This window comes from Xyrauchen texanus, chromosome 42, assembly GCF_025860055.1.
Source record: "Xyrauchen texanus isolate HMW12.3.18 chromosome 42, RBS_HiC_50CHRs, whole genome shotgun sequence".
Taxonomy (NCBI): domain Eukaryota; kingdom Metazoa; phylum Chordata; class Actinopteri; order Cypriniformes; family Catostomidae; genus Xyrauchen; species Xyrauchen texanus.
In genome coordinates, this window is record NC_068317.1 from 17,376,695 (window position 1) to 17,402,949 (window position 26,255).

General features: G+C 43.6%; 1 protein-coding gene across 6 annotated transcripts in view; it reads left to right on the forward strand.

Moving 5' to 3' along the window:
- LOC127634990 (semaphorin-5A-like) overlaps nt 1-26,255 on the forward strand; it is a 214,115-nt gene that overhangs the window by 175,233 nt on the left and 12,627 nt on the right. For all 6 annotated transcript variants that reach the window (XM_052114786.1, XM_052114784.1, XM_052114785.1 and 3 more), the window contains 2 exons: nt 2,885-3,110; nt 25,743-25,952. In XM_052114786.1, coding sequence (XP_051970746.1) covers nt 2,885-3,110; nt 25,743-25,952 — 436 coding nt within the window. The remainder of the gene's footprint in view (nt 1-2,884; nt 3,111-25,742; nt 25,953-26,255) is intronic.

Genomic DNA, 26,255 nt, shown 5'->3' on the forward strand with positions numbered 1-26,255 from the left:
TATGCAGTTTGTGATTTAGTGCTTGAAACCACGACTAGTGTTCAGCCTTTAAAGCAGTTAGGTTTGTAGGGGTTTAATTAAATTTAGATTTTAGTTCTGTATTTTTTATTTTCATATTTCCAGGTTATTCATTTTTCATTACTTTCTTAGATTGTTTTGTTTATTATTTTGGGCCAGAGGTCATCCTGATGTCCTTTTCCCTGCTGCTTTAAAAAAAAAATCTCTTCACAACAATACATTTTTGTTGAATTTATACTTGGTGTCTGTTAATATTTAGTCTGACGGCTGAGCGGGAGTTTTTCTCCTTTACATTTGTTGCGTCCTACCCCTAGGGGACAGATCACTGCCAAACTGTGAATAAGCGTTAGAACAGGCAGCACTGCTGACGATCCTCTCCAGATCACTTTTTCATTTAAATATCCCATGCCAGTGAGAATTTTCATCTTCTGTCAGTCCTTTAAGCTTCCTGTCAAATCGGAATGTCATTTTAGCTTGTGTGGGATGGCCTTATTTTTTTTATTCCCTCTTATTTCAGAGCCTTTTTCTCCTCACATGCAATAAGTTAAACTTGATCAATTGCCTTCTCTGCCTGACTTGTTTGATACTTGCCATGTTCAGCAAAGAGTGTAATGGAATTTTTTCATAGGCACCAGAAAAATTGCGATAAGACTCCAAAAGGATATTCTCAGAATGGATGCAATGCTTGCTTTACTGAGAGAAATAAAACTCTCCAATTGGACTGTGAATTTATTAGCAAATTTAACATAATACATGTTTTAAAATGAATTGATAGAAGGAAGAAAATAATACATTAAATAAAACATCTACAAAGAAAGCATCTGTTGCAACATACATATCTTCTAAATACTTGCACATAAGTGGAAACTTCGAAAGTTGTTCTAGGATACCTTTTTTGTTTTATTAAAACTCCCCTTTGACAGCACGTGTGAAATATTCCTTGCATTAAGCCACCAAAATGTAAATATTAGAAACAAATCAGTGTCTTGAACTTTTTCTGGTATAGTCTAATGCTGCAAGTGGCACATTGACCTGCAATTATTCAGACTGATCTCACTGTGAAATCGGAAACAGTACAACCTGGTCTCATAGTGAAAACGTGACTATATGCATTTTTGCAAAACTTGTTATACGTGTCTTCAGATACAATTCACTGCATTTTCCAGGTGAAATTAACACTAGAGGTTCTACAACATTTGTGTGTTTTATTCACTTTCAATCAAATCCTGACTTTAATGGCTGATTATGACTTTATAAATACCTATTTTTCTCTCTATTACTCAGACCCTGCTATTTTATATTACTGACACACTTTTACTCTAACGCATATTTTGAAAAATGCTACATTTTAATTTTTGTATTACAGACCCACCTACATATATGCACTTATTCAAGCATGATTAGCTTGTGTGGTCGCTAACCTAATAGGGCACTGGACTTAAGAGTCCAGCCATAAACTCAAGCTTACACGTGACATTACAGAGTCATAGAAGTGACACGAAATGATGTGGTTGCTTCAGAAAATTAAAATGTTCATCTTTCTTCTGCATTTTAAAACACTAATGGTTAGATTTAGGCATTGATATGGTAATCTCATTTATATTCTAAAACACTATTGCTTTGGCAAAGGTTCTAGATTAGGGAGGAATGTTTTAAAAACATCCAACTAAATTCACCTTAAAGCCTTGTCTGAATACAACACCATTTTACTTGCTTTTGGCACCCCCAGCTGTACATTTCACTGGAAAACTGCAGCCAAATGTATTATACAGCACGTACATTTTTAATTGCAAAAGGTTTTGTCATTTTCACGTACATTTCATGAGATCAGGCTGCAGTAGGTTGACTTTTCTTTGGCTAAAATCTGTTTGTGCTAACCAAAATGCAAAACACTGACCCCAGTTGCCAAGTGGTATCTGTTGTTTGGCATATGGGCATGTGAGAGCTACATTTTCCAGGTGAAATGTCCACGGTGGGGTGAGTAGTGAAGCAAGTTGTTTTCAGCTGCACAGGCTGCAATACAATGAAGAGGATTGCATATTTTATAAACTGAACCCCCAACACAAACACCACACCTAATCCTAACCATCAGTGGAGTAAAAATCTAATGTTAGGGGACGAAATACATCATCTGAATCATGCTAGTCACTGATTATGTTATCATGAATACTTCCTGGTTTCAATGCAAGATCCTTGTCTCCTACACTGGAACATGCTTCCGGGCATGCCACAGTGGAAGTTAAACACACTGGAACCAATGAAAAAATGTTTGATTGTAGATGGTGCTTGTCGGTGAGTTGGCATAATGTGGCTGATCATAAGGTACAGGAACTATCAGAAAGAACATGCCTACTTCCTGTGTGTTCATGTTGGTTTATTGCAACTAATGTGGAGGTGATGTTGAATGTGTGGGTAAGTGTGAGCTTCAGTTTCCAGGTGAAATGTCAAGTTTTCTTAGTTGTTTATTATGTAATAATTATATTTCATTTACCAAACGGCCTAAACTAAACCCCATCCCTAAACATAAACGTCAATGGAGTTAACATTTTGAGTGAAAATGTAACCAGAGCACGATTGATTCCTGGTTTCCTTGGGACCAGAACCCAGAATCTCTGCCCAGAATCTCTGAGGCTGCTCTCGCAACACACTCTCAGTTGCGCCGTTGGAAAAGGTAAACATATTTGAATCCATGCAATCTAATGTGAGATGATGCTTGTTAGTAACTCATCAGAATGGGGTTGATATCAGGATGCTAGAATATTTGTTAGCAAAATATCAACTAACCATGTGAGCATGTTGAGCAAAAAAGTCTGGACCCTGCCTGATGATTTTTTTCTTTACTGAGTGTGGCTCTTGTTTTGTATAGGAATTCCAGTCCTGCAATACCCTACCTTGTCTGGATCTAAAGAAGACAACACCCTGGACACCATGGACACCCGTGAATATCTCAGACAATGGCGGTCATTACGAGCAGAGGTTCAGGTACACATGTAAGGCACGTGTCCCAGAGCCCAGTCTGCTGGAGGTGGGGAGGCAGAGGATTGAGATGCGGTACTGCTCCAGTGATGGTACCACTGGATGCTCCACCGATGGTGAGATCTCGTTTTATATCTCTTTAAGACAGTTCTTCATGTTTCATTTGAATTTTCCTCTTCTTTCTGTCTGCTGTTTCTCTGCTCTTATATTGCTTATTTGGTTCTGTCTTTGAAGGAGTAAGCCCATAATGACTTTGAGGTGAGCCACTTGATCTATTTGTCCATCAGTGAAAAGTCAACATAATGTGTTCTAGAGCTTCTCGCTTACTCTGTCACGCCGGGTTCACACATCCTCCTTGAGCAGGTGGTGAGCGAGGTGTGAACGTAGCATGAGTGGGGCAGTCGTGTTGGACATTCACTTGGGCCGCGTCTCTTCCGCGAAAAACAGCAGCACCTCTGCACTTAAAATAAAGTTATTTATGTGGTCCTACGCCATGTTTTTCTTTAATAAGTTCATAGTAAGTGGAGGTTATTGCTGCTTCAAGAACAGTGGGCAGTCACGTGCACTTCATCTTTATCAATACACTTGGTTGTGATTGGTTAATGTTGTGTCTTTATTTGTACACCTATATACACAGAATGGCAAAAGGTCTAGCAGTTAATTAATTATTTCCTTTATTAAGTTATTTTATTGAGTTTAATTGCATGCAGATATATAAATTGTAATGTACTATAGGTTCGGCTTGAATCATTTTGATTTCCTTTTGTGTCTTTTCTGTATTCTCCTGATTATTTTAGTGTTGTACTGCACCCAGAGCCGCTAAGCTCAGCGTGAGCCACACAACAAAAATAGGCTCAACGCCAAAACTACAGTTGAAGTCAGAAGTTTCCAAATACATTTAAACTCAGTTTTTCACAATACCTGACATTTAATTATAGATTACATTCCCTGTCTTTGGTCAGTTAGGATCACTACTTTATTTATAAAGAATAATAGTAGAGAGAATGATTTATTTCACCTTTTATTTCTTTCATCGCAGTTCCAGTGGGTCAGAAGTTTACGTACACTTTGTATTTGGTAGCAATGCCTTTAAATTGTTTAACTTGGGTCAAACGTTTTGGGTAGCCTTCCACAAGCTTTTCACAATAAGTTGCTGGAATTTTGGTCCATTCCATCAGACATAACTGGTGTAACTGAGTCATGTTTGTAGACACCCTTGCTCGCACACGCTTTTTCAGTTCTGCCCAAAATCGGATTGAGGTCAGGGCTTTGTGATGGCCACTCCAATACCTTGACTTTGTTGTCGTTAAGCCATTTTGCCACAACTTTGGAGGTATGCTTGGGGTCATTGTCCATTTGGAAGACCCATTAACTTCCATTTAACTTAAATCCACATAATTTTCCTTCCCCATGATGCCATCTATTTTTTTAAGTGCACCAGTCCTTCATGCAGCAAAACACCCCCACAACACGATGCTGCCGCCACCATGCTTCACGGTTGGGATGGTTTTCTTCGGCTTGCAAACCTTGTCCTTTTTCTTTCTAACATAACATTGATCATTTGTCCCATGTACACTTGCAAACTGTAGTCTGGCTTTTTTATGGCAGTTTTGTAGCAGTGGCTTCTTCCTTGCTGAGCAGCCTTTCAGGTTATGTCGTTATAGGACTCGTTTTACTGTGGATATAGATACTTGTCTACCTGTTTCCTCCAGCATCATCTCAAGACCCTTTGCTGTTGTTCTGGAATTGATTTGCACTTTTCGCACCAAACTACATTCATTCTTGGAGACAGAATGCGTCTCCTTCCTGAGCAGTATGATGGCTGCATGTTCCCATGGTGTTTATAATTGCGAACTATTGTTTGTACAGATGACCGTTGTACCTTCAGGTGTTTGTAAATTGCTCCCAAAAATGAACTAGACTTGTGGAGGTCCAAAATTTTTTTCTGAGGTCTTGGCTGATTTATTTAGATTTTACCATGATGTCAAGCAAAGAGGCACTGAGTTTGAAGGTAGGCCTTAAAACACATCCACAGGTACACCTAAAATTAACTCCATTAGCCTATCAGAAGCTAAATTAGGCTTGACATAATTTTTCTGGAATTGGGATCCGGATGTATGGAATCTCCTGGGAGAGAAAGCGCACAGTTTTCCTCTGCTGAGGGAAAGGGCGCTAGGTGCAAGCGAGCCACCCGGCCAGACCGTCAGCGTGTTACCGAGTTCTACCGGCTCAGACCTGAGAAAACATGGAACGATACTGACTCAACCCTGAGATTGTAAAATCTCGCAAAGGTATTAGGTGTTGCCAACCCGCTGCTCTACGTATGTCTGCCAGGGAGGTGCCTCTGGCCAGTGCCCACAAAGACGTAACACTCCTTGTTGAGTGTGCTAGGACCCGCAAGGGGGGGGCACGGCCTGGGTATGATGGCCGTGCCAATGAAATTGCGTCCACCACCCAGTTGGACAGCCTCTGTTTGGAGACAGCATTCCCTTTCCGCTGTCCACCAAAACAGACAAAGAGCTGCTCAGAACATCTAAAGCTCTGCGTGCGGTCCAAGTAGGTACGCAAAGCACATACCGGACACAGCAACGAAGGGGCTGGGTCTGCTTCCTCCCGGGGCAGCGCTTGCAGGTTCACTACCTGGTCTCTGAAGGGCATGGTAGGAACGTTGGGCACATAGCAAGATCGAGTTCTTAGGATCACATGTGTGTCTGCCGGACCGAACTCCAGGCAAGTGTCGCTGACAGAGAACACTTGCAGGTCCCCGACCCTCTTGATGGAGGTGAACGCGATCAGCAGGGCAGTCTTTAGAGAGAGGGCCCTGAGTCCAACTGATTTAAGCGGCTCAAAGGAGGGTCTCTGAAGGCCTGTGAGGACCACTGAGAGATCCCAGGAGGGGAACAGGCTTGGCCGGGAAGGATTTAACCTCTGGAACTTAGGAACCTGATAATAAAGTCATGCTTGCCCAAAGACTTGCCATCTACTGAGTCGTGGTGGGCCGTGATAGCGGCAACATACACCTTCAAGGTGGAAGGGGACAGCCTCCCCTCCAACCTCTCCTGCAGGAATAAGAGCACTGACCTAACTACGCACCTCTGTGGGTCTTCAGCCTAGAAGAACACCAATTCGCGAACAAGCGCCACTTCAGGGTGTAAAGTTTCCTGGTAGAGGGGGCTCTGGCTTGGCTGATCGTGTCTACGATGGCAGGTGGTAGACAGATAGATCTTCCGCGTCCCGTCCAGGGGCCAGACGTGGAGGTTCCAGAGGTCTGGGTGCAGGTGCCAGAGCATGCCACGTCCCTGGGAAAGAAAGTCTTTCCTCAGGGGAATTCTCCAGGGAGGGGCTATCATGAGGAGTACGAGGTCCGAGAACCAGGCCCAGGTGGGCCAGTAGGTAGCCACAAGGGTGACTTGCTCCTCGTCCTCCCTGACCTTGCGAAGCCCTGTTTGCCAGCACATCTGCCCCGAGGGAAGCCTCTGTTCGGGCATACCAGAGTTGGCAGTGGGAGGTCTCTTGGGAGGCAAACAGGTCTACCTGGGCCTTGCTGAACTGTTCCCAAATCAGCTGGACCTACTGGGGGTGAAGCCTCCACTCTCCACCGGGCCATCATTGTCGTGATAGCACGTCCACTACCACATTGAGGTCACCGGGGATGTGAGTGGCATGCAGCGACTTGAGTCTGGAGGCGTCGGTCGTGACCAGGACGCATCGGGACACCTGCTGCAAGGGCACTCCTGCCCGAAAAAGTAGAGGTCTGTCCAGGGTTTGAATGTTTGGCGGTAGGCAGGGGTGACCATCATCCGGTGCGTGCCGTGGCACCATGCTCATCTCGGGACTCGAGTCTGAAGCCAGTGCTGAAGCGGTCTCATATGCATCAACCCCAGCGGCTTGACCGCTGCGGAGGATGCCATATGCCCCAGGAGCCTCTGGAAAAGTTTTAATGGGACCGTTGTGCCTGGCCTGAAGGTGGCGAGGCATTCCAGCACTGACTGCGCACGCTCGTTGGTGAGACGTGCTAACATTGAGACTGAGTCTAACTCCATGCCGAGAAAAGAGATGCTCTGAACTAGAGCCCTGCACGGGCCTCAAATCTTGCCCCTAGCCCGGCCCCGACCCTTGTCCGACAGCTTATCAGAATTCTTGGCCCTAGTTCCTCATTGCACAACCTGTTGCAGCCATTAAAATTGTTCAGTTTTGTTTTTAATGGCAAAGTAGTTATATTTCTTTTCGATTCTTTACAAAGTTCTTGCAGCACGTCGGGATCAGGGCTACCCCCGTGCAGATCTTTCAGTGCCTTGGCCTGGTGGACTTGCAGGAGGGCCATGGCATGCAGGGTGGAAGCGGTGTGCCCAGTGGCTCTGTAGTCTTTGGCTGTCAATGAAGACGTTGTCCTACAGGCCTTGGAGGGTAGTACAGGGCGACCCCACCAGGTGGTAGGGTTTTCGGGACACAGGTCGAGAGTGAGAGCCCGGTCCACCTGGGGAATCGGCGTGTACACTAGGGCCACTCAGCCGCCTAGGGTAGTGAGAGCGGATGAGCGAGTGGCTTTGTGACGTGTGGAGAGGGGTGCACTCCATGCAGACGTCAGCTCATCATGCACTTCCGGGAAAAATGGGACCGGGGGGCGCGGTTGTGAGTGTCGTGGAGCCCCCAGGAACTAGTCATCCAACCGCAATGGCTGTGGGGAGGACGAAGGTTTCCAATCCAGCCTCGCGCTGGCGGCGGCCTAGGCAAGAATATCGGACATCTGCGCTTCAGCCTCAGCCTGGGCGTGCTGGCCCGAAGGCGGCAGCCCAGGGGAGTCATCAGGGTCAGACCCTGTGCTCTCCGATGCAGCGGCGAGCTCATCCACCTCAAGAGGATAGGCAGGCTGGCTGTAAGGCGAGCCGCTGTTGCCTCGAGCACGGACAGGAGTCAACGAGCGTGCCGTGGGGTGGGTGGTCCGAGGGGGCGTACCTTGTGGAGCTGGACCCGCTGCCATCCCCAGATCGCCTCCATCGCCAGCCACATCGTCCTCAATCCCGTGGGAAGGAGCAATGCGGGGGGCGGCTGAAGTGGCATGCTTTCTGTTGAAAGCGAGCAGCGACCGCAACGTTGGCATGGTCATGCTCTCGCAGTTAGAACATTAACTGTCAACAAACGCTGCCTCGTGTGATCGCAACCCAGACACACGAGACAACGCCTGTGGCCGCCTGAAGCGGAGAGCACTCTACCGCATCCAGGAACTACACAGGGGCGGAAGGGCATCTTTATAAAGACGCATCCTGAAAAGAACGTTCAATGCCAGCTGTGCTCTTTTAGAGGAAAATACTCTTTCAGAGAAAATCACTCTTTTAAATAAACTCTTTTAGTTTTGCTCTGTTGAAGCGCCCAGGGGCAAACTGCACTGCTGTTCAGAGAAGGAGAATGCCACTGAAGTGCGCCGTAGATCCACCAGCAGGCAAGCGTCAGAGGAACAGGAACGGGTGTGTAACTCACAGCTGACTGCATACACGACCATCGGCTCCGAAGAAAATTTCTGAATGAACTCGACGTATTTCTCCGGTTTTATACCCGTATGTCCGGTGGCACTCCGACACAACGTCGAAGTGAGCAATAGACGGGGAACTATAGTTTGCTAAAATTAAATCTGTGTAGTGGTTAATATATTGGTTTTAATGACTTAAATGTATGTAAACTTCTGACTTCAACTGGATCCGCTCACTGTCACATCTGGGACGGGTCACCTAGCGACTCATGCTTGCAGTGTGTACGGTCCATCCATCCATCCATCCATCTTCAACCGCTTATCCGAATTCGGGTCGCGGGGGCAGCTGCTCCAGCAGGGGGCCCCAAACTTCCCTATCCCGAGCCACATTAACCAGCTCTGACTGGGCGACCCCGAGGCGTTCCCAGGCCAGTGTGGAGATGTAATCTCTCCACCTAGTCCTGGGTCTTCCCGAGGCCTCCTCCCAGCTGGACGTGCCTGAAACACCTCCCTAGGGAGGCGGCCAGGGGCATCCTTACCAGATGCCCAAACCACCTCAACTGACTCCTTTCAACGCAAAGGAGCAGCGGCTCTACTCCGAGCTCCTCACGGATGACTGAGCTCCTCACCCTATCTCTAAGGGAGAAGCCCGCCACCCTTCTGAGGAAGCCCATTTCGGCCGCTTGTACTCGCGACCTAGTTCTTTCGGTCATGACCCAACCTTCATGACCATAGGTGAGGGTAGGAACAAAAATTGACCGGTAGATCGAGAGCTTTGCCTTTCGGCTCAGCTCTCTTTTCGTGACAACGGTGCGATAGAGCGAGTGCAATACCGCCCCTGCTGCCCCGACTCTCCGGCCAACCTCCCGCTCCATTGTCCCGTCACTCGTGAACAAGACCCCGAGGTACTTGAACTCCTTCACTTGGGGCAAAACCTCATTCCCTACCTGGAGTACGCACTCCATCGGTTTCCTGCTGAGAACCATGGCCTCAGATTTAGAGGTGCTAATCCTCATCGCAGCTGCTTCACACTCGACTGCCAAGCGATCCAGTGAGAGCTGAAGGTCACGGACCGATGATGACATGAAGACAACATCATCTGCAAAAAGCAGCGATGAGATCCCCAGCCCACCGAACTGCACACCATCCCCACCCCGACTACGCCTCGATATCCTGTCCATGAATATCACAAACAGGATTGGTGACAAAGCGCAGCCTTGACAGAGACCAACCCCCACATGGAATGAACTCGACTTTGTGCCGAGGACCCGGACACAGCCCTCGCTTTGGACGTACAGGGATTGGATCGCCCTAAGAAGGGACCCCCCCACCCCATACTCCCGGGGCCTCTCCGGGAACCAGCACCTTATCGTGGTGGAGAGGTTTGTGTGCCCTTATGATCCTGAGGATTGTGTTGTCTGGAGCCATGTGCTCCTGGTAGGGTCTCCCAAGGCAAAGTGGTCTCAGGTGAGGGGCCAGACTAAGAATGGTTCAAAATGACTCATGGATAAAACGGCAAGAGGAGGAGTTACCCTGCCCGGAGGAAGCCCGGGGCCCCTGTCTGGAGCCAGGCCCAGATGGAGGGCTCTTCGGCGAGCGCCTGGTGGCCGGGCTTGTCACGGAGCCCGAAGAAGCAACGTGGAACCCCCCCTCTACATCCCTTGGGCCCACCACCCATTGGAGGAACCGCAGGAGTCGGGTGCGCTGCCATATGGGCGGCAGTGAAGGCCGTGGGCCTCGATGGACCAGACCCGGGCAGCAAAGGCTTGCTCTGGGGACGTGGAATGTCACCTCACTGGGGGGGAAGGAGCCGGAACTAGTGAGGGAGGTGGAGCGTTACCAGTTGGATCTGGTGGGGCTTACATCGGCGCTACAGTTTTGGCTCTGGATCCGTACTCCTGGATAGGGGATGGACTCTATTCTTCTCTGGAGTTTCCCAGGGTGTGAGGCGACGGGCGGGTGTGGGGATACTCACGAGTCCCGGCTGAGCACCACTACGTTGGAGTTTACCCGGTGGACGAGAGGGTCACCTCCCTACGCCTCACGGGTTGTGGGGAAAAACTCTGACTGTTGTCTGTGCATATGCACCGAACAGCAGTTCAGAGTATTCGGCCTTTTGGAGACCCTGAATGGAGTCCTGAATAGGGCCCCAGTAGGGGACTCCATAGTGATGCTGGGTGACTTCAACGCACACGTGGGAAATGACAGGGACACCTGGAAAGGCGTGATTGGGAGGAACGGCCTCCTGATCTGAACTCAAGTGGATGTTTGTTATTGGATTTCTGTGCTAGTCATGGATTATCTATAACAAACACCATGTTCGAACATAAGGATGCTCATAAGTGTACGTGGTACCAGAGCACCCTAGGCCGAAGGTCGATGATCGATTTTGTAATCGTGTCGTCGGATCTGAGGCCATATGTTTTGGACATTTGGGTAAAGAGAGGGGCAGAGCTGTCAACCGATCACCATCTGGTGGTGAGTTGGGTCAGGGGGTGGGGAAAGACTCTAGACAGACCTGGGAAGCCCAAGCGAGTAGTGCGGGTGAACTGGGAACGTTTGGAGGAGGTCCCTGTCCGCGAGATCCCCTGTCACACCTCCGGCGGAGCTTTTCAGGCATCCCTGCGGAGGTTGGGGACATTGAACCGGAGTGGGCAATGTTCAAAGCTTCCATTGCCGAAGCCGCGGTGGAGAGCTGCGGCCTCATGGTTTTAGGTGCCGCAAGGGGTGGTAATCCTCGAACACCATGGTGGACACTGGTGGTCAGGGAAGCCATCCAACTGAAGAAAGAGGCCTTCCGGGATTTGTTGTCCCGGAGGTCTCCGGAGGCAGTTGCAAGGTACCGACAGGCCCGAAGGGCTGCGGCCTCAGCCGTGAGGGAGGCAAAGCAGTGGGTGTTGGAAAAGTTCGGAGAAGCCATGGAGAAGGACTTTCGGTCCGCACCAAAGTGCTTCTGGAAAACCGTCCGCCACCTTAGGAGGGGGAAACGGGGAACCATTCAAGCTGTATACAGCAAAGATGGGACGCTGTTGACCTCAACCGAGGAGGTTATTGGGCGGTGGAAGGAACACTTTGAAGAACTCCTAAATCCCAACACGCCCTCTATGGTAGAGGCAGAGCCGGAGGATGATGGGGGATCAGATTCTATTTCCTGGGGAGGTCACTGAGGTAGTCAAACAACTCCGCAGTGGCAAAGCCCGAGGATTGATGAGATCCGACCAGAAATGCTGAAAGCTCTGGATGTGGAGGGGTGTCATGGATGACACGCCTCTTCAACATTGCGTGGAAATCTGGGACAGTGCCTAAGGAGTGGCAGAACGGGGTGGTGGTTCCCCTCTTCAAAAAGGGGGATCAGAGAGTGTGTGCCAACTACAGGGGTATCACACTTCTCAGCCTCCCTGGTAAAGTTTACTCCAAGGTGCTGGAGAGGAGGGTTCGGCCGATTGTCGAACCTCAGATTGAAGAGGAACAATGCGGTTTTCATCCTGGCCGTGGAACGACGGACCAGATCTTTACTCTCGCAAGGATCCTGGAGGGGGCCTGGGAGTATGCCCATCCGGTCTACATGTGTTTTGTGGATCTGGAGAAGGCGTATGACCGGGTCCCCCGGGAGAGACTGTGGGAGTGTGTATGGTGTAATCTGTTAATATTGTCACCGAAACAAAAAAGTGCTGCTCACGCCCTGCTCACAGAGGATGTGTGAACCCAGCGTCACTCTCTCTCTCTTTTATGTGGGCTCACAAAATCAGTTGAGTTGTCTTAGAAGTGCTCTCAGCCACGTTTCGCCTCCAGCAGCAGAGAAAAGAGGAACATGTTAATGAAGTAAAATCAGAGAATGACATTTCTCTCAGTGGTTGGGGCTTCCTGTCTGGCAAATTACAGCACTTGCACTTAATTTGTTTACCTCTTGGCACATGTACTACTACTGCCTTCTGTTAGTCTCAGCCTCAGACAGTACATCAATGGACCACCCACAGTCCATTTACTAACCTTGTGATAAATAATGTACACAAAACTTTTTTCGATCTGGTGAGGTCTAATTTGATTGACTGACGCAATTTAAAATACATTAAGTGTTTACAAGGTGCCAGGTTGAAATAATGAGCACTTTTAAGGAGGAACTTATCTCTGGCATCATCAGAATTTGCCAGGTCAGTGGGATCAAATCTTTTGAAAGCTATTTAAAGTTTTGTTTGAGGCACTTAGTACTAAGTTAACAGATATATACAAGCAAAACTGTGTATTCCCTCTTTGTTTTCTGAGAAATTATTGTGAAATAGTCTGTATGTGTCACGTTTGGGCATTTTGATCTCAAAAGTCTTGATTTTTGCCACCCAGATATTAGATAGACATAATGTATATATAACAGAAATGCAATAAAACTAATTGTCCAGTTGTTACTGTAAAGTTTATTTTTTTATTTTGTGAGTGATGTTTACAGACTCTTACAGTCTACTGTCTAGCTCTGATCTCCAATACTCATTTACCAAGGTTTGATGACTGTGACATCTCAACAAAGAGATGCAACACACAAAGCTATTGACCAGAGCTTTTTATATACTTGCGTAATTTTTGCAATTTTCCTTTTCTTTTCTATCTCACTAATTTCCAATGTGCTTTATGGGCAAATGAGCGAAATGATAAAAAAAATATTTGGAGCCATATAAAGCGCAGCACAGAAACATTTATTTTGCCAGCTCACAGAAGTCTTTTGTTGCTCTAAATTGCAACTTTTCCATTTGAAGGCTGAAATAAAGAGAACAATGTGGTTTCAGTTTAAAGCTGTATTGAAATTTAATTGTGAGATGAGCCTCTGTTAAAACAAAGTACAGCCCTGCCACAAATCATTTGGAAAGACTTCAAGCCTATGAAAAGGATTTTTTCTGACTAAATTACAAGTTTGTTAAAGACTGATTTGTTGTCTGTAGTCAGAGAGGAATGCTACAATGATTCACAATCTTTATGAATTATATATCTTCACATGAAAATGAATTGGATGGATACTGGATTTATTTTTTATTTCAGAATTTACTCATACAAAAGTAAGTGTTGGTTCTACCTTTGCTGCTATGACAACTTCCACTCCTAGAGGAAGGCTCTACACAAGATGTTAGAATATGGCACAAAGATTCAGACAGGCAGGGCAGGAATTCATAGTGATTCAGGTCAGGCCAATAAAGTTCTTTCAAATTAGACAAATTAAACCATGTCTTTAAGGAGCATATATTTGTGAACAGTAGCTTTGTCGTGCTACAACAAAAAAGGTACCCCCCCATCTTTGTCTAAGGTGAATGCATGTCTTGATTTTATTCACTTATTAGTAGTAATGGGTGTAGCTGAAACTGCCAAACCCATAAAACTGAAAGTTGGTGTCTACATACTTTTGGCCATGTAGTGTATATGTCATTTTACAAGTTTAAGGTTTTAACACACATCTATGGTGTTAGTTTTCATATGGGGTTAGATTTACCAGCAATATATTGCTCAGACACATCAGAGGCTTGTATGATTCATCTGTGTAATTCATAAATATTAAATACCCAGGACAGACATGATTAATTTCTTCTTTTCAACCATTATTTAACTTTAGCACGCCTAGCCATGACAGATGTTTCTTCTAAGGGCTTTGGGACAGTCATTAACTTATTGCATATCATACAGGGAAGGCCTGGTCCCATAATCACCTCCACACTAAAGATGTGTGTTGATGTCATTGGAGCCACAAGGGAAGATGAGTTTTAAAATGAATGGGCTGCCACTTGGCCGAGATTTAGCCTCACATCTCGGTTGGCCCATATCGATTTGAATCCGTAAGCCATTCCTCTGTACAGAAAAGGTGATAAAGTACAGTGTCTCATAGCATAGAGTTTGTTTGGAAAAAAATCTAGAGTTCTGGAATGAATTTAATGTTTGGCTGAAATATGCAGAAATTTGGTTGAAAAGTAGTTTACATTTTTTGTTTACGCAGTCAAATATTGCTTTTAAAATGTTGACACATTCAACCTCTCAATTCTGAATTTAAATGCATGACGAAATAATAGGCTAAATAAAAATAAAAATCTAAGAGAGACTTTGCATGTTTACAAGCCTTTACAGTTGTTTGAAGAAACCAACATGGTAAATTAATGTATTTAAGTTAAGCTAAGGCCAAGTTATGAGATATACTGTCCAATGGCCCCAGAAAGTATTTGGACACTTAAGTTACTTCACACTCCTATTGTCTTAGGGTCATATTTCAACCCAATACATGTAAAGAATTTTGACCCAAAAGGTGACCTTCTGACTTTCTGAATTTTAATTTATTTATTGGTTTATTTTACAGGGAGAATACAGAATAGCATTGCTACGCAAGTTTTGAGCAGCAGATGCTCTATATACATTCCTCTAGCTATTAGCTAATTTGCAGCACCTATACCTGGTTGGGCATTTACATAAGAAATCTAACAAACAACAAACATCATAAAATGTAAATTGCAACAATACAAAATATAGTAGACAATAAAAATACATACAGCAAAATAGCCAACTTTATAAACACTAAATCAAATCATCAATGTTCAGAAATTGTATTCTGTTTAAGAATCTTTCTGGATGTTTTAAAGCTTTAAATAGTTTTTTGTAAATCTATGAATCAATCTTGGCCTAAAAATGTTCTCAAATTTAAGCGCTAACAAGATTTTATATGATAGGTTACAATGGGGCTAAAGGCCCCAACTGGTAAAAGACCTATTGAATATAATTGTCTCCTAAAACGTTAGATGGCAGAAATAACCATTCTGGCACCTTCCTGAACCCCTGTAACACTGAAACAAATTGTTTGACATTAGAGGGAAGAAATAGATTTTTTTGCAATGGATTTGCAAAGTGGGCCCATTTTTGACTGCTGTAAAAGGTAAAGGAGATTAATTTGTGAAATTGGCATGCACTAAAATGTTAAATAAATGTACGCTGTTGATTTTCTACAAGCAGAATAAATCAGAAATTGTTGTAAAATAGTTATTATATTATTAAATGCCAAAAGTTGAAATTAATGTAAATTGAGACATCCTTGACCAATGTTTGCCAAATTTTATAATTTTCATTAAATTTTGCTGGCATTGCACAGTAATCAATGACTTATACAATTTGAATGGTTTTGAATGGTGGATCAAACATTACCCAAAGGGCAAAAGGAAGGTGCAGTTTGTTAAGACAATAAGAGGTTTAAAAATGTATACGTATGCCTGTGACGAGGCAAGCAAAGAATGAGGATCCAAGTGCAGCTTTAATGAAACAAAAGATAAACAAGGTAACTCAGAATATAATAAAATGCAGGAAACCAGGCACAGAACATGACAACACATGTGAGAACTGACATACTAACCGGGGGAAACAAGGGCTTAAATATACAAGGGAGAAACAAGAGAACGAGGAAACAATCAGGGGAAAACCAATCATAAAATGAAACTACAAAGAACAACAAAAACTAACAGCAAACAGGAACTAAACAAGAATTTCAATATAAAAGCACAAAAACAAAAGACAACGGAATATGTGACAAGATCTTCTGGAATCTGCTCCCCTAAGGAGCAGATTCCAGAAGCTCCAAAAAAAAGTAAAAAAAGGCAAATTGTCCATGGAGTGTAGGGGAAAACATGTGGTTCAGGGGGGCACAAGGGGCAAACAGGCAGTTCAATGGGGCACCAGGGGCAAACAGGCAGTTCAAGGGAGCATAATGGGAGCAGAGGAACAAGGCAAGGTCAGGGAGCAGATCAGGTGGGCGGCCAGGAGATCAAAGAAACCAGAGCAGATCAGGTGGGTGGCTAGGAGACCAAGGAGACCAGAGCAGATCAGGTGGGCGACCAGGAGACAAAGGAGACCAGAGCAGATCGGGTGGGCGGCCAGGAGACCAAGGAGACCAGAGCAGATCAGGTGGGTGGTCAGGAGACCAAGGAGACCAGTGCAGATCAGGTGGGCGGCCAGGAGACCAGTGCAGATCAAGTGAGCGGCCAGAAGACCAAGGAGACCAGAGCAGATCAGATAAGATGGGCGGCTAGCAGACCAGAGCAGATCAGGTGGATGGCCAGGAGACCAGAGCAGATCAGGCAGATGGCCAGGAGACCAAGGAGACCAGAGCAGATCCGGGGGATTGCCAGGAGACCAAGGGGATGACCTCAAGGTGGGGACCGGGTCAGGAGGTCTGGGAGGCAGCCGCAGGGCCGAGACGAGGTCAGGAGGCCTGGGAGGCAGCCGTAGGACAGGGTCTGGTCAGGGAGCCTGGGAGGTGTCCGCAGGACAGTGACTGGGTTCGGAGACCTGGGAGATAGCGTAGGACAGGGACAGGCGACCTGGGAGGTGGCCACTGGACTGAGAGAGGGTCAGGAGGCCTGGGAAGTGGCCGCAGGGCTGAGAGAGGATCAGGAGGCCTGGGAGGTGGCTGTAAGACAGGGACTGGGTCAGGAGGCCTGGGAGGTGGCCACAGGGCCGAGAGAGGGTCAGGAGGCCTGGGAGGTGGCCACAGGGCCGAGAGAGGGTCAGGAGGCCTGGGAGGCAGCCACAGGACAGGGACTGGGTAAGGAGGCCTGGGAGGCAGCCACAGGACAGGGACTGGTTCAGCAGGCCTGGGAGGCAGCCATAGGGCAGGGAATGGTTCAGGAGGCCTGGGAGGCAGCCATAGGGCAGTGACTGGTTCAGGAGGCCTGGGATGCAGCCATTGGACAGGGACAGGCAATGGAGTCGCTGTAGGAGGAGTCACTAGTAAGGCGGACGGAACCGCTAAAGGAGGAGTCGCGTGAGGAGCAGTCTCTGGGGGAGCGGGCAGAGCCTCGGGAGGAATAGTCACTGGGGTGGAGCTATGGAAGGCGGAGCTATGGAAGGCTCTGGGGGCGGAGACGTGGAAGGCAGAGCCACGGAAGGCTCTGGGGACGGAGCCATGGAAGGCAGAGCAGTGTGGCATAATAGGCCCACGTGACGTATTTGCCACATTTTCACCTCCCCAGCCTGGGCAGGATGTGGTCAGGATGAGGGCAGGATTCTGAAAGAATAGGACTGGAAAAGAACGCCTTCCCCGATGCGTGTTATATCTATATCGCCCCAGCAGCATCTAACAGCTCTATGAGGAGAAAGAGAGAGAGAGAAAAGGGATGCGGCTGGCGCGGCCTGCTCCCATGCTTATCACATCGCTTGTTCCCACCCCTCAAGGGAAATCCTTGGTCGGATTTAATAACAAAATTATGTCTTAGTGGGGCATTGGGGAAGGTTGCATGCAGTCTGATACCCATGCTTCTTTGGCACGCTACAGCTTGCTGCACCAGCATCAGCAGATCACGTAACACGGTTCAGTGTAGATGGCGCTATGAATAGGGATCTTGTGTCACTACAATCGACATAACGTCAAGTGAGTGACAGAAGGGGGAACGTCTAGGTTACTAGTGTAACCCCCATTCCCTGATGGAGGGAACAAGACGTAGTGTCCCCCTTGCCACAACACTGTACCAAGCCGCTGTAATGGCCGAACCTTATTCTCGGCTCCTCAGTGCAGAACCTGACTAAACAGATGCATGATCCCCGCCTTATATACCCGTATATCCGGGGGCGGAACGTGCAAATTCTGTTCTCCAATTTGGCTTTGGCCTTTTTCATATTCAGAGGTATCCGAGGCTCCCGAAAGAAGCCCTTGTGTCACTACAATTGACAAAATGCCTCGTTCCCTCCATCAGGGGACAGGGGCTACACTAGTAACCTAGATGTTTTCTCAAGCAGAAATCACATATATGTTTACTATTTTGTCATGTCTTTGAGGTCTGTGCCCCTTTCTTTGCCTAATGTCAACTTTATGAAAGAAACAAGATCAAGAGAATCAGCACTGGCTGACATTTCCTCATCGGAAATGCATTTGCAGTCAAATCGTTTATTAGGTGGATTTAAATCAGCTTTGTGCAGATATGTTCCCTAATTTCCCTGTAGTCTTTATTCAGGGGCAAATCAAATAAATTATCTGTGAGCACAGTGACTTGGTTACTATTTACACAGACTCAGTAGCTTTGCTTAGTTATCTACTAAAAGTTTACTTTATTATATTAAGCAGATTGACCTGAATAAAATTGTAATTCATTGTCAGATGGCAACCAAGTCTTGCTGTGTATTTGTTACAACATTATGTTCATAATGATGGTCATTGATTAATTTACCAGCATGCCTTCTCAGATTATTCTGAGGGTACCGATTGCTAAATTTAGGGAACACTTTTTACATTTGTGTGCACAAATTGTTAAAATAAGGGAATGGTTTATGAATCCATGTGCATTGTTTATAAAAATCGAGAACAGGTTACAAAAGTTTGGGCACTGATTTGCAGTTCTCAGAATACAAATACCCTTTGTGACACAAGGGGGTCTTTGTAGCTTTCTTTACAATGCAATGACATTTTTCTTTTAGAGTGTTAGTGCAAGTCTTAGCGCTTTACTTTCAGTACAATAAAACTCAATGCATGCACCATTATGTCTATTTGTTTGCTGAAGTAATGGTGGTGGCTGAAGTGAACATGCTCCCTAACAGTCAGGCTACTTATCTTAGAACCTTGAGTTTCTTTTGCAACATAAGCCAGAGGCCATAAATGTTGATGGCCCAGGTTTGTAATTTTGCTGAGTGATACCTTCATTTATCTACGAAACAATAGCACATTACTCTAGTGCGTGGCGTTAGCACAATTTTCCCATTGAAATAGCATGCTGTGTGTGTGTGTGTGTGTGTGTGTGTGTGTGTGTGTGTGTGTGTGTGTGTGTGTCTTTCTCTGTCTTTCTTTCTTTCCTTCCTCCTCTCCGTTTCCTGAGAAGTGCCTGATATCTACAGGCCATTTACTATTGGTTCACCATAGATCTGTCCTCAGTTAGAAGTCCACTCAGTGTCAGAATCTGCAGACCTTACGATCTCAGTTGGTGAATTTCTGTAGTGCATTCCACAAGTGTCCTTGTACACCAAAAATCTCAATGTCAGTGATTGTGGTGTTAACTTTTTCTTGAATCAAATTGCAGAATATTTTGTCTTGCTAAGGCTAATTAGACAATCAGGGGAAATTGTCTAACACACACTGTGAAATAATATTTTCACACTTTTTACTTAATTTGGTAAAATTACAGTTTAAAGGAATATTCCATGTTCAATATAAGTCAGGGGCGGTTCTAGACCATTTTGACTGGGTGGGAGTGTGGGAGTGTGGTTGTAGGGGGGCAACTAAATTATACCTTAAATGCCCCCTGTACACATATAAAACATCATTTGCTGTTTTGATATTTGCGGACATGCAGTTTTTTTAAAGACAACGAAAGATTCTCCAAATTTGTATTTAAAAAATTTTAAAATGTATTTAAATATAAACAAATAGGCTCATGACAAATGTTTCAATAAGTCAATACACCCTAACATTCATGATCTATCATTTAAGATGATAGGATATCAAGATTTTAGGTTAGAACTTAATCACTAGCCTGTACAGGTCTTGTAAATGGTCATCATTTCCTTTAATATTCATTTAAGGATCATTAAGCACATTTTTAAATTCACTTGTTCATTTTAAATGGTCCAGTGTAACAAAGCCAATAAGATGGCTTTAATGTGTTTTTTTATATATATTTGATCATTATTATGTCTGTCAGTGTCTATTCACATTCCTTTTTGAGCACGCTTGGTGAGTGCCTCTTATTAGAGAATACGGTTGCTAATATTAAGCTCATTTCTCCATTATTGAGCACACATGTGCCTCTCCCTTGTCATTGGTGTGCCGCACATTTTTTGTATTTGATAAATGGTGTTCATAAAGAGGATGTTGTGTTTGTTATCTTCCCTGTAAACTATTTCATTTGCAAGAGAAGCAGGATCAACCATGCAGCTTTGTTCTCTCTCTCCTGGTTAGTTGAGTGTTTACTTTTTACTCTTTCACCTGTACCCAACAGTATCAATATTAATTTGTGTAAGTTATTAGGTTGAAGTGCATTGATGTGGTGAGCTTAGTGTATAAGAGCAATTCTCACTATAGTTAAGGGATTTATTTGGGCTTTAGTGGGGTGGTTTATAAATATTCCAAATTATTTTTAAGCATAGGCTGTTCATAATAAATTTTCCATTGCAGGTGCGGTGTGTCCCAGAATAATGCTAGCTGCTTTTTCTTCATATCTGTTTCTTTACATCTTTTCCTGCGTGTTGTTTCATCAGAGTTGTTTCATTGTTTGTTTTGCCAAACCTCTTGCACTACATTTGTCTTCTGCATTGTTCAGTGCAAAACATAAAATTAAAGACAGTGGGGAAAAAATACCTCATAAATAACATAAGTGTGTACTGTATGTTCCAGAAATGAAAACCCGACAGATACACATACAACAAATATTTTATAATGAATGCTTTCCAAATAAACGTGATCTCTAACGAGTTGGGCTCAGATGCATTCAGTAATGCAGAAAATCAGATCCAGATCGTGTTTCTTGATAATAATGAGGTAAATTGCACTATAAAAGTAACTTAACTTACACTTACATTTACACCAGCACATAGAATTCACATTAAGTAGAACTGGAGCTGGCACGTCCAAAGATGTGAAACTAACGCTGAACTTCATCTTCATCTCATTATTCGATTGACATTCCGTTTCTCCTACCCGCACTCTCTGGAGCCGACATATATCATTTTAGAATTATATCATTAGCACATTTAGGTTAAAGCGTATATGACTATATCATACACACATAAAACTTTGAACTCAAATGGTCAACGCTTCTTGTAGCTGGAGAATTATTCCTAAAAATGCTCAGATGGTCTTTCATTAACTAGTGCTTCCACCCACAGCACTAAAACTTCTGAGATGTCCAAGTATATTAATTCGTTCAATTAATGTGTAAGTTATGCAAACAATTTACAACCTTTTGAATATGTACATTTAAAAAAAAAAAAGTGTTTAAGACAGAACATGCAGGGAGCCTTTGTAGCTCAGCGAGTTTTGACGCTGACTACCACCCCTGGAGTCGCGGGTTCGAATCCAGGGTGTGCTGAGTGACTCCAGCCAGCTCTCCTAAGCAACCAATTTGGCTCGGTTGCTAGGGATGGTAGATTCACATTGGGTAGCCTCCTCATGGCCACGATTAGTGGTTGTTGCTCTCAGTGGGGTGTGTGGTAAGTTGTGTGTTTGGATCGCGGAGCGTAGAATGAGCCTCCACATGCTGGAAGTCTCTGCGGTGTCATGCACAACGAGCCACGTGATAAGATGCGTGGATTGATGGTCTCAGAAGTGGAGGCAACTCAGACTTGTCCTCCGCCACCCAGATTCAGGTGAGTAACCACGCCACCACAAGGACCTACTAAGTAGTGTGAATTGGTCATTCCAAGTTGGGGAGAAAAGGGGATAAAAATTTATAACAAAAATAATATAAAAAAGACATGTAAGTTGGTTGCATTGAACACTTGGACACCAGTAACGTTTTTGCACAGTGTGTGGACTTTTCTTAATGAACCATAAGTGCATATTTAATAAATATTGAACTTAAATTAAACTTTACTCTTTCCGCTAAATATTATTATGCAGTCATGATGCATTGATGTTTTAAATATAATCTGTTTGGTCTATTTATTATGATGTGGGGTCACTGAAATCTCAGTGGGATGGGATATGAGAATAACTAAATGGCATGTAAAATGTATAAAAAATAAATAATGAAGGCATGGTAAAAAAAAAAAAAAAAAAGTTTCCTAGACGCATTTAAATGGCCTTCACATAAAAAGTAAAAGTTTAAATCTGTTGGAAAGTCTGTTAATACAAATCAACCACAGTTCAGTTGACCATTTGTTTCTCAGCTACCTTTTTCTACATTGGAACGCTGCATGTCACAGTAATTATGTGCTTTTGCAGAGGTGTCACCACCCACTACATCGGCCAATCAGGGAGTCGATACTAATTGGCCACCCCCTAAATTTTAATAAGCACGGTGTAAGCTACTAGCCAGTGTTGGGTAAGTTTCTATAAAAAAAAATTATTCATTGCTAACTAATTATTACATCTTCTTAAGTGTCATTTGATTAGTGAACTAATTACTTATGTAATTGCATTACTTATTACTAATTACTGTCTAAAACCCTGATCAACCTCGACCAGATAAAAAAAAGACATGATACTGTTCTTTCAATTCTTTCAAATGAATCATATAAAATCAAATAAATCATTCATGAACTGGCCAAAGAATTTAAGGGGATAGCGTTAAATTAGAAAACATATATTTGAACATTAGACTTTAAATTTCTATTTTAAATTCACTATTGTTTTATATAGAATTGTTCTATAGTCTATACAGTATTTAAAGCAATTACATCAGAAGGAGCTGTAATAAAATTACTGAAAAATTAAGAGTAATCCCACACTTTACTTTTTTCATTGAAAAAGTAATTTAGTTACAGTAATTACTTAGTAATGCATTACACTCAACACTGCTGCTAGACAGTTTATGACTGCTCTAGGGAATAGCCCAAAAGCCACTCTCTTAATCCACAAGTGCAATTAATTGTATTTATTGTGCAGGATACGATGTCACCCGTCTCTCTGAGCAGACATAGTGCTGATGTTATTTTGTACCACATCACAGAATCTGGAATGTGAGAGCTGGAAATGCATGAGCATACACATCAATACCTCCTTTTGCACAATATCTCAAATTATAGCTTTTATAACTTAACTAAATGTGTAGCATTGCATGTGACCTTAAAGGTATAGTTTACACAAAAATGAAAATTCTCATAATTTACTCCCCTCATGCCATCCCAAATGTGGATGACTTTCTTCTGCAGAACACAAATTAAGATTTTAGAAGGAAATCTCAGTTCTGTAGGTCCATACAATGCAAGTGAATGGTGATCAGAACTTTATATCAAATATCGCATAAAGGAAACATGTTAGTAATCCATAAGACTCCAGTGGTTAAATCCATGTCTTCTGAAGTGATATAATAGGTGTGTGTGAGAAACAGATCAAAAGTTAAGTCCTTTTTTACTCTATATCTCCACTTTCACTTTTACATCTGAAAGTCACATGTGGTGCCTATCTAGTTTCACTTTCACAGCTGTAAGTAAAAATTAAAGTAGAGATTTCTGAAGCTTCTGAAGACATGGATTTAACCACTGGGGTCGTATGGATTACTTTTATGTTTCCTTTTTGTGACTTTTGGAGCTACAAAGGTCTGATCACCATTCAGATGCATTATATGGATCTACAGAACTGAGATATTCTTCTAAAAATCTCTGTGTTCTGCTGAAGAAATAAAGTCACTGAAATCTGGGATGGCATGAGGTGAGTAAATGAAAAGAGAATTTTCACTTTTGGGTGAACTATCCCTTTAATGGTAAACATTTAAATGACCACAAATAAATGACCAAAAATTAAAAATCTGTCTTTCTCCCTCATGTTCTGCCAAATCTGTATGCTGTATTTTTCTTGGAACACACAAAAAATATATATATTGAGGTAAAACCTGCGCCATAGGTACCGCATTTTTATTTTAGAGCTGTAGCAGAGGAGAAGATTATTTTTGATAAATTACTTAATAATGTCAGTCTGTTCCTCGCACAAAGCTATTGAATGGCTTCAGAACACCTGAAATTGTGTTTTTAGTCATAAAAACATATAGGCTTGGAACAATATGAGGGTAAGTAAACAAATACAGAATTTTCATTTTTTGGTGAACTATTCTTTTAACTAAACGACTTCAGACTTGGATAAAGTCACTGAATGCAGAGTTTGTTTACCTGAAGGTCTAAGCATGTACTGACACCTCTGGCCATTAGCCATCAGAGGCAGGTGCACTGCTTTGAGGAGTGAGTAGATTATGAAGTAGTCCATTACCTATGAGATGTCTGTGTGCTAAGAGGAGCTGGTAAAATGGAGAATATATCAACCCATGTACAGTAGTGCAGTCGCCTCTGCCATTGCCTGCTCCGAATGGATAAACTGATGTGGAAATGGATGTGGCTCTGTTACGTATACCTTGTCTTGTCTCACTGTTGCCCTTTGTTTGTCATTTTTGTCACTTTTGTTATTCCTTAGTTTTCACCCTTGTACCTCCATAGTCTTCCTGTCAGCCCTCGTGTTCACTGTTCATTGTTTTCACCTGCCCTCGTTTAGTTTCCCTTTGGTTTCTGTTTATCACCTTATCATCTTGTTTGAGTTATGTTTGTTCATTGGTCCCTTTTTCCTATGTTCATGTATTTTAACCCTGGTTTTTGGTTCAGTCCTTGTCTATCGTTGAATGTTGTTGTTAGCCTGGTATGTGTTCCCTGCCCGAGTTTTCAGTTTTGTTTCATCGTGTTCTCAGTTTTATGTTTATTTCCCCATTGAGGGTTTTCCTTTGTGTTTATTGGTTTGACTGTTTAAATAAAGTGAGTCTGCATTTAGATCCGCTCTCCTCGTCTGCTTCGCTGCCTCATTCGTAACAGGCTCAGAGGGGCTGACACGGTTAGATCTCCGTCAAGGTCAGAGGGAGAAACACAGAGGTCAGAAATTCAGACAGTTAGACTGGGCACAAAACTGAGAATTCATTCTGGATGCTAAGATAAATGTTCATTCAAACAAATGCATAATATATTAGTTGTTAAAATTCAATATTTTTTCATTAGTATTTTTGACTTGATTTACATAAAAAAAAAGATCTAAACATCCTTAAAACAAAATAAATATACCTGAAGCAAAACTGCATGGTGGTAAGATGGTAAGACTTTTTCAGAGGATACATTTTGAGTTAAGCTTATTATTCTTACATCATTGATCTAAAATTAAGTTTATGCTTAAAACAAGAAAAATATATTTGCCAATAGGGTTTGTCAATTTGTCAGAAAATAAAATAAATAAAACCATTAAAATACACTTTATTCAAAAACGCTCTATACTCTAAGATATATATTTTAATGTAAATCAATAATAGTGTTTAAGAAAATAATTTTTGCAGTGTATACATGCACACAGGGCCGTAGTAATGCATGGGCTTACCGGGGTTTAAGCTGCAGGGAGGCCCTGAACTCCCAAGAGGGGCCTAGTCGTGGTATTCTCCCTTCAACGTTCTCGAGAGGGTGCATATGTAAACACATTCTGAGGGAGATGCTGATGTAAATGCAGAGAGGGTGCCCAACTGTTAAACCCATCCTTGTAGTGCATAATCAAGTGACAACATTCTGCCCCAAATCAAATCTTATGAATCTGCAGTAAATCTACTGTTTGCTGTATGTCTAATGAAGTCAGTGCTAATTAACCCTGTGTTTGTGTTTATTCTTGTTTCAGGAGATTTGTTGCATTCCAGCCGTGTCACAGGAATGACAGTAAATGGAGGCTGGTCTGCCTGGGGCCCGTGGAGCCAGTGTAGCCGGGACTGCAGCGCAGGTGTTCGGAGCCGCAAACGCACCTGCTCAAACCCCAAACCCAAATATGGAGGAATCACCTGCCTCGGGCCTGCCCAGGAGTTCCAGGAGTGTAACACTACACCATGTCCAGGTTAGTGTCCCAGATTGTTTATACACACATATAAGCACACACTCATATTCTGAGATTAATAACCCTTAATGAAAAAAACTCAAAATGTATACTGGTAGTTGACATAAAATTATTTTGGGAGGTTGTACTACATGTTATACTACAGCTATACTAAAGCTATTTCAAAGAGTATTTCATTATTAAGCTGTTACGACCATATTAATTGAGTCTACATGGAATATTTGTACCTTTTGAATATATATTTAGCATTTATAACTCTGCAGGACCATGGTGTGCATGGAATCAAAAAGAAAACCAAATTTC